The sequence below is a fragment of the Zeus faber genome (genome assembly GCF_960531495.2).
Source record: "Zeus faber genome assembly, chromosome: 19".
NCBI lineage: Eukaryota > Metazoa > Chordata > Actinopteri > Zeiformes > Zeidae > Zeus > Zeus faber.
The window spans coordinates 18,444,756-18,453,960 of NC_137206.1; the positions used below are offsets into that span (position 1 = coordinate 18,444,756).

Genomic DNA, 9,205 nt, shown 5'->3' on the forward strand with positions numbered 1-9,205 from the left:
GCCGAGGGACTCCGGGAGACTTGGTCAAACATTCGTCCGAATATAAGAAAGCGCCTCGTCGTCGTCGGCGCCGCCGCCTCTGAGCGCAAAGCGTCGGTACTGTTTGTTAATGTGGGTTATCCGCGAAACCGGTTTATTTATCCACGGGAGTCCAGTGACATGTCAGTTTACTGCTAGCTAGCTGGTGCCCTGCTGTACTCAACGACTCTTCTTTGAATATAACTCGTTATGTTTTCGTGTAGGGAGCGAATGTATGAGATAAGATGAAGATACTTCATTAATCTGACAGTATTGAGTGTTAAGTTGTTGATACCAATATTGCCCAAATTCTAAATTTTTGAGTATTTGTTTAAGGTTTATCACCAATGTGTGTGTGTTTTATTCGTATTACTTTATTCTTATCGCCAGTTGTTTTGATGTGAGCTGCCTGTATTGACTTTGCCTCCCTAAAAGTAGGATGCAGCCGCTCACTCCGAACGCAACGTAACAGCTCCTCCTTGGGCGCATGTGGGGTTTTGTTGACTTGCGTGTGCGGTTTGTTCATCTTTTTACGCTTCTCTTTTCAAAGATGTCGTTCGCGAAGAGTGGGCGCTCGCAGCATAGTCAAGGCAAAAGGTCTGGAAGGCCCAAGAAAGCCGGCGCTCCCAAGAGAGAATGGGTTGTAAGTCACTTCATTGCGTCTGGTCATGCAGGGTTGTGTATTATCTATTCATATAGAACATTTTGAGAAATCCAGGGAACCTTCTGAAACTATTTATTTATTTTTTTTCCATTTGCAGGGAACTGTCAATGACCTCGCAGTGCTCAAGGCTACCCCAGAAGAGCTGGTAAGAATGAATGTATGAAGCAATCTTTATTTGGCATCTGTATATTAATGATGCATGTGTGTCATGCTCGTGTGTTATACGAAGAAGCTTTCCTTCTCCACAGAGCCACCGTCATGAGATCCACAAGTCTCACAACAGGGCTGCAGCTCAGTGGGAACTGAAAGAAAAGGCCCTGAAACAACGCCTGAGGCACCATGGGAGCCCTGCACACCTGGACGCCACCAGCCTGAGCGTCATGAGGGAGGTGTGTTAACATTGCTTTTTGTTGCTGATTTGTTTAAGGCTTTGATGGATTATTTTTCCTGCTAACCAACTCAAGAAAAAAAACGTTAATATGTAAAAACATATTAAAAAAAATATGCATTTTTTTTTTTTTTAGTTAGCTAATTGAAGTTATATTGTACACATATCTTAATTTTTTTTTAAATGAATATAAAAAAAATGTTTGGAATTAAAACCCTATTCCCTCTATGTAAAAAAAAAAAATCGTATGAACCAATGAGTAAGAGATATGCGCTGTTTGATTTATGAATTTCTAAAATGCTGATTATGTGGCTGGCTGTAGGTGTTCTCAGATAAGCTCCTGCTTCAGGATGTGCTGGCCCGCTCAGACAGAGCCATGGCTGTGGTCAAAGACCTGTTTGGAGATGTTCCACGCAGACAAACTGGTACCTAGTGGTTACTGAGTCACTTTGTTTCACTAAAATATGAATCATATATTTGCTCCTATTTAGTTTTTCTATTTCATATATTAAAATATTCAGAATCAACAGCTATTTTAAGTGTTTGTATTTATATTTTTGTTGCAGGGCAACCAAGTGTGACGAAGGCTCCAGACTGCCATGCAGACTTGCTGCTGCCTGTGGCGCACAGAACAGACCGTCCCACCCAGCTGTCTCGACTCAGCCAGTCTTTGATGGACCAGCAGGTGGGAGGAAGGATAAAGTGGAATGTTGGTGTCATTCATCTCTGTGTGATTTCCCTTACCTCATATTAAATTTATATCAATGCTTGAGTCTTTGGTATTATCATATTTGTAGTTGGTTAAAATTTGATTAACATGTAGTGTCTATGTCTATGTATTTTAAGGCTCTTAATGAACTCGAAGGTTCTGAAGGAGACTACAACGAAGAAGATGCCTCTCCAATGGTTGCCGCTGATGCAAATCGAGTACACAGGTAATCTGACGCTTTAAAAAATATATCCACTGAATAATGAATGTATTTAAACAAAATAAACACTTCTCATTGAGTAAGATTATACTGTAGTTCTCAATCATTGCTGTTATTGCTCCATTGCCTGTGTGTTCATCAAACTTCGGTATTGTCCTTTCGAAGGTCCAGCCTAAAGAAGGCGAATGCCAAAATGAAGGGCAGAGGGGCACCACAGCCCGAGCCCCGCTACAAGGGGGCAGCAGCGAGCGTTCATATGACCCCGTGCACATCAAGGAGCGCACTGGATCCAGCAGGTAGGAAGAGAGGGGATCCTACAATCAATACAGATCAATGATCAATTGTCCTGGAGGAAAAGAGTTAAAATCACTATAATAATTTGTCTTAGTGATCCAGAGATAAAATATGGGCACTATAATACCTTGTACCTCGATTATACCTCGAATAAAGTATGTTGTATTACTGCGTCTGTTCTTGCAAACTGGACCAACAATTTTTTTTTTTTTTTTGTCTTTCTGTAGCTCTCAATGCCACGTTAGCAGTTGAGCGTGTGCGTTCCAGACAGAGCCAAACAGAGGGTCACAAAGAGGAGCCGAAACTGATGGTCACTCAAGTCATGAACCCTGACTCCACTCTCACCCACTCGGGTAATGTGGCAGGAATGGAATTGGAAAAACAATAACTGGAGGAAAACCCATTTATGGTAACAAGTCAATTAAGAAACTTTATTGTTGTTGTTTTTTTTTTCTACTTATACAGATGCAGGTTGTGTGAGTGTCTGCACCCCAGCTCGGACCAGCGGTCACTCCTGCAGCGTGAGCAGGGTCCATGCGCAGGGGGTTTCGGAGAACTCTGGGCTCAGTGGGAACCAGTCCAGCCTGGGTCTGCTGCAGGCCATGCTGGGCCAAGTGGAGGCTGAGCTGGACTCCTTCGAGGCTCTAGAGCCAGACACGGCGCAAAGTTCCACCCAGGCTGAACAGCTGCACATAACACAAACGCAAAGCCTCACCGGGTTCTCTGTCGCGCTTGTGTCTGCTCTGGGACGCCTAGTGCGGCTCCTCAGAAAGGTAAAGCCTGTGAAAATATGACTTTAGAAGTACATACAAATTTACTATTAACATTAAATATAATTAAGTGTACGGACGCGTAGAGAATCCAGCGGATTAGCCTTGGTGTCTTGTATGTCTAGTGGTTGGATACTACTGCAGATGCATCTCTGTGTTCATGACCTCTGCGTGACACTGCCTGTCAGGGGGAGGAGGAGGCGCAGAAGGAGGCTCAGATGAGGATGCAACTGGAGCAGGAGGTGAAGGAGCAGCGGGGGCTGATAGACGCCCTCACCGCTGAGACCCTGACTCTGAGAGAGGAGAGCACCACTATGCAGGTGATACCTGGCACAACACGAATCCTATGAAACCAGTGGGCCAAGCTCGGTTTCAGCCAGTTATACTGATGATGATGATGATAATAATAAATATAGCTGCAGGCAGCAATGCACAGGGTCCAGTTTAGTCTTGTTAGGTGGGTAATACCGTTTTCCGTGTTCTCTGAAATGCAACACGATTCTCCGAGTTTACATTGAACGCCGCATCCGCCCTCCCAGTCTGTCGTCTCCTGGTTATTATTCTCGGGGAGCAACCACTATGTGGTCTAAACAGCACAACTCTCCAAATGTGAGTGAGCACCCAGTATTAGCAGAAACTTGACTTCCATGGGCAAAATAAATGGGCAAGTGGGTAACTTGAACTGTCACATTTAGATATCTGAATGAAATTGGTCTCATGAGGACCGCAATAGTCTCACCTTTACAGCCATGCCTGAATACAGTGTGTCAGCTACATAGTGTACATAGGGTGTTAGCTTCAGGGTCCTAAACAGTCCGTTTTCTGCATGCAGTGAAAATATGTTATTTTTGCCATTAATTCTTTTCAATGTTTCTGCATACTGTGGTACCTAAACAGTGACAGCATTTTAGAAATTGGGTATGGCTACAAATCTCTTGTGAAACCAAAGAGCCCAATTGCATTCATTTGTGATGAAATGTGGCCTCATAGTAACCATTTCAATGTGATGACAGCATTTTTTTTTTTAAACTTAACCTTATTGTATAAAATGACCTATTGTGACCTCCAGGATATGCAACAGCCTCATGAAACTGTAGACCAAAATCTAGACACCCAGACCATTCAGAAAATGTATGGGATGTCCAGGTACATTGAAGATAAGTGGGTAGTCATCCAAGTGTTTGTCATCCAGTCGTCAAAATTTCTTAAATCTCCAATTTTCAAAAGGTCATGAGGTCTTCAGGTGGTCTTTTGAGTGGATTTTTGGCCCTTTAACCCTATTCTCGAGTGGTCAAATATGGCTAGAAAGTGTACCAAAGCTGTGTAATTAATTGTATCAACACAACTTGGTGCAGCAATTAATCACAAATAATTGAGCATGGGAATGGCCATCATTAAGCGTGAGTATAATGTTCAAAACCGCTTTACACTCTAAATATTAATATTATCCGGCACAATTAAAAGATATATATATAATGTTTATTACCTTTAAATTCATAGAAAGTGTGTAAGTTGGGTTGAAGCGAATTAACTCTTTCCGAATTTTAATGTTCAAATCTTCAACCCCAATAAATGGCTCTTCTGCAATAGATAGACATGTTTTATTTTATTTATTTTCATTGATCAAAAACGACATACTGTATAATTGTTATTCACCATTGTTTGTACGGCCATTAATCACCAACAAACATTTCCTGATTTTGACAGCCACCACAGTGAACTAGTTCGAAGTCTTGAATCATCTTTAAAAAAAATCGTATTTGTTTTTGCTTTTTGAGCTTTCGACTGTAAGCATGTGACAACTGAGTTATTAAAGCTGTTATATGTTTGAGGGCGTTCTCTACTGTGTTTATTTGTTCTTCAGGCTTCCAAAACCTTCAAAAGAATTTCAACTCTAATGCAATGCGCCCAACACCGCCCTTTCAGATTCCATCTGTCTTGCTCATATTCCATGGAGTTGATCTGTATTGAGTGAGTTTGCTTTGGGTGGTGTCCAGGCCGGGCTCCAGCAGCGGGCGGCGGAGTTGGAGCAGAGACTAGACACGGTGGTGCTGGCGCTGGGAGGACTGGAGCTGCTCACAGATCCCAGCGAATACACACATGAAGAGGCTAATATCCCAGTTACTGGTGGGTTTCCTACCTGCTCTCTCTGTAGGATCGGATGATAAATGTGGAATTTGTAATCAATAGGCTATATATGTATTGTGTAGTCTCTCAGAATGGGCCACCCGTTCCTGGGCATCACCCTAAGGCAACTCAAACACCCGTCGCTCCTGCCTTCCTGCCCCCCCCGCCTCGACAGAGAGACAACATGCAGCCGAGCCCTGGTAGCCACCTGATTTTATGCCTCTGATCTTTGTTAAACGTATTATTTCCTCTCCTAATATTTATCCTGTGTCCGGCCTCTGCTCAGACTGCCTGCCTTGCCTTTCTCTCCCTCTGTTAGTGTTGCGCTCTGGACCCCCACCACAGGACTATCCCTCTCTGCACAGTGTGTGTTCCAATTGGGGCGTTCAGGGTCACAGCGAATCCCCCACCCTGGCCAGCCTGCCGCCTGCTTCCACCTCAGCCCTGACCTCCGACCCTGTCGGCTCCCAGCTCTCTCAGGAGGCCATGCTTTTGGAAATCGCTCAGCTGACTCAGCAGAACAATCTGATGAAAGCCCAGCTGCACCAGGCCCGGAGTCAGGGTCCGGGCGTGAGTGGTCCGGGCGTGAGTGGTCCGGGCTTGAGTGGTCCGGGCGTGAGTGGTGCGGGCGTGAGTTGCTCGGGCGTGAGCGGCTCGGGCGTGAGCGGCTCGGGCGTGAGCGGCTCGGGCGTGAGCGGCTCGGGCGTGAGCGGCTCGGGCGTCAGCGGCTCGGGCGTGAGCGGCTCGGGCGTCAGCGGCTCGGGCGTCAGCGGCTCGGGCGTCAGCGGCTCGGGCGTCAGCGGCTCGGGCGTCAGCGGCTCGGGCGTCAGCGGCTCGGGCGTCAGCGGCTCGGGTGTCAGTTCTCCTGATGGCAGTACCCGGAGCAGAGGCTCCCTTTCCAGCAGCGTCAGGTGGACAACGCCTCAGGGGTCGGGAGGGATGTCGGCATCTGGTCACGGGAGGAAAGAGGCCAAGCAGGTCCACGCTGCTGATGTTGTGCAGCATACACCAGAGGTACGGACCTGACGCTTTCATAACTTTCATAATCAGTCTGATCATTATTATTGCATTACTTGTGTGTCCGTCTCCTCCAGGCTGAAGCGACCAGCGTGGAACAGCGTCTCCTAGAGCTGAACCGGCAGAGTGCGGCGGCGAGGATCCGCCTTCTGGAGCTCATCGATCAGCAGCAGCAGAGTGCCCTGCTCAGGGTTTCCCCCTCTGCCTCTCCCATCTCCTCCTCCGCCTTCAGCCCGGATATGGCAGCTAGGCAGGATCAACGTAAATGCCTCCTTCTATGCCTCCTTCTATGCCTTCTTACCCGGTTGTGTGTTTGAGACAATTGTTAAATGATGTTATGACATTGTTCCCAGCAGGAAGGACCCCCGAGGCGTCCTCGTCACTGCCTGAACAGGACTCTTTGTTGTTAAGTAGCGGCAGGCGGTGAGTAATGGTGTGGATCTGTGCCATTAATAGCAAAAAGGCTATAACAACCATGGTACTGTACTATGGGACTTTGAATGACTTCAGAGGGGCACTGGTATGTCAAATTGGTAGATATGTCATAAGAACAACGTACTTATTTGAAATGGTGCGTACCAATGCAGTTGTGTGAAGTTGAACACATCGAGGTAATACTACAGGTGGTCTGCAGGTCCTTAAAATATCTTGAATACTAATAGTTTAATTAATAATAGTTTTTACAAATATTTGACCTTAAAAGTCATTAAATAGTCTTTGATTTGAATTTGAGGTCTTAATTTCAGCATTAACATTTTGTCTGTTTTGTTAATTTTTATTAAGTACCTCATCACATGGGGAATGGTAGCTCAGGTAGTAGAGCTGGTGGTCTAGTGATCTAAAGGTTGGGGGTTAGATCCCAGGCTCCTCCTGCTAGCATACTGTAGTGTCCTTGAGCAAGACACTTAACCCATAATTGCTCCTGATGGCTGCGTCCATCGGTGTTTGAATAATTGTAAGTCGCTTTGGATAAAAGCGTCTGCTAAATGACTAAATGTAAATCACATACCTTGCTTTCTGACCCTAACAGAAACTGTTCTACTAACAGTTCATAGAATTATCTAGTTGATAACCCTGTTTCTATCTATTCTCTCTACTGGCCTCTTCCCTGCGCCAAATATATAGGAATTACCTTTATATTTGCATCCAATACTTTATTGAATAATGAGAATAATTATAATAGTAAAGAGAGATAATTTGTCCAAAATTGATACCTATGATACCTGCAGACGTGGACTATTGGCCATATCTAGTCCGCTAGCTTTTTGGTTGACTTAAGTTTGTGTATCACAGATCTGCCGGTGAGAAGTCTCTGATCAGCGCTGGAGGAGAGTCCAGGGACAGCAAGGCCAAGGTGCATTTTACAAAGAGTTTGTCACGCACGTTATTTCAGAGTTCTGTCAGAGCATAGAGGTAAAAAATGTTTTGTTCTTTTCTTCCTTCATAACAGGGTGACAAACGCGAGGGCTGGTTTTCTTTGTCTGCTCATGTTAGATGACGAGATAATAAATTAAAGATTGGCCCAAGGGAGACGTTGTTTTGAACGGTTTTCTTTTTATTATTCTGGTTTTTGTCTATGCAATATTTTGATAAATTAAATTTGATTTGTTTTAAAGTGAAATGTGTCTTCGTTTTTCATACCTATGTTTGCTTGAATACATTTGATATCCTCAATACGTTTGGGTACTTCATCACTTGTAGGTGAATAGAATCTTGAAGGACTTTTACTTTGACCAGGGTATTGTTTTCTAAGGGTGTGTGTGTGTGCGTGCGTGCGTGCGTGCGTGCGTGCGTGCGTGCGTGCGTGCGTGCGTGCGTGCGTGCGTGCGTGCGCGCGATTCATGCCGTCAAGCCAGGGAGGAAAAATAAATAATTTGAATCAAGCAAAGGGATCACACTGAGGAGGAAGGAGAGGAAGAGCTGCTTCTCATCCTCATTCTTGACCACCAGGTCCACTCTGTCTGTTCTGAGTCACTACTTTACACACTTATAAACAATAGCCTGAATAAACACTTCTCCTTTAGTGTAGACATATTGGCTTCAAGACTAAACGCTAGAGAGATGTAACTTAATTTATCTAACCGTCTGTGTTAATGTACTAAGTCTATTATTGACATGGACAACAGGGTTAACCAGTCTGATGTGCGCACGCCTATCCTTAAGTATATGTGTTTGAAGAAAGAAACGTCAATTGAATGCATAGGATGATGTTCAGACTATTTCAGCCTTTTAGAAATAGTAACTCGTACTCTGTCTTTCCCTCAACTCCTCAGTTTCTTGTCTTTGAATTTCTCTGTGTTATTGAAGTTCCACTCAAATCACACGGTCTTGTTGCAGAGCTGCCTGCAGGCAGCAGGGGGAGCTCTAGATTTGTTACACGGTAGCGATCCCAGAAACAATTATGTGGATGCTCCCTGCAGGACGCCCCGGAGGAAGGACATCCAACATCCCTGCCCTGCACTACTTCCTGCTTCTGACCCGCTGGCTCCTTATTGCATTGCCACAGACACAGCCGGGTCTTTCCACATGGCATAGTTTGGCAATTATCTGGGGCCTACTTCGCTAGGGGGCCTCATGAATTTGTGAGGATTTTTTTTTTTTTTTTTTTTTTAATAAAAACTCAAGTTTCCTTTGTGGCTCCAGCAATCCGTGCTGTGCACCACTCACATCCCAGAAGTATCCCAATAATTATAGAGTTAGAAAAAGAGACCCCGAGAGAACATACAGAGTGGACACAGAGGGCGGACGTACATTCCTTCGTCTGAATTCATTACATACCATAAATCAGCCAGGTGAATAAGGCACCGCGGTTCAGGCGCTGCTGTCACGTATTCAAGTCCTCACTTTTCCGTCCAGGTCCCGTTCCTTCAATCAGATAAGTGGAGGAGACAACCCAGCTCAACTCGGTGAGACTCGGTGGCTAAAAGAGGGAAGCCTCCGCAGCCGGACTAGAGGGCTCAGCGCCCGGCGACCGGGGCAGAGTGCGAAGGAGGACGCT

At 45.2% G+C, this 9,205-nt stretch overlaps 1 protein-coding gene across 1 annotated transcript; it reads left to right on the forward strand.

Annotated features, from left to right (window-relative positions):
• The first annotated feature begins 8 nt into the window (after window positions 1–8).
• spice1 (spindle and centriole associated protein 1) lies at window positions 9–7,801 on the forward strand. Its single transcript, XM_080020411.1, has 18 exons — window positions 9–111; window positions 569–661; window positions 780–827; window positions 931–1,071; window positions 1,393–1,495; window positions 1,637–1,755; window positions 1,917–2,005; window positions 2,165–2,295; window positions 2,521–2,646; window positions 2,759–3,066; window positions 3,252–3,383; window positions 5,061–5,190; window positions 5,274–5,390; window positions 5,510–6,204; window positions 6,285–6,468; window positions 6,564–6,630; window positions 7,501–7,561; window positions 7,658–7,801. Exons 2-18 carry the CDS (start codon window positions 569–571, stop codon window positions 7,703–7,705), a joined length of 2,592 nt encoding a protein of 863 aa, XP_079876537.1. The 5' UTR covers window positions 9–111; the 3' UTR covers window positions 7,706–7,801.
• The last annotated feature ends 1,404 nt before the right edge of the window (window positions 7,802–9,205 follow it).

Coding starts and splice junctions, on each gene's coding strand:
- spice1 (XM_080020411.1), top strand. CDS start 569: ATGTCGTTCGCGAAGAGTGGGCGCTCGCAGCATAGTCAAGGCAAAAGG. Junction 6,469..6,563: donor GGCAGCTAGGCAGGATCAAC/GTAAATGCCTCC, acceptor TGTTCCCAGCAG/GAAGGACCCCCGAGGCGTCC. Junction 6,631..7,500: donor TTGTTAAGTAGCGGCAGGCG/GTGAGTAATGGT, acceptor TGTGTATCACAG/ATCTGCCGGTGAGAAGTCTC.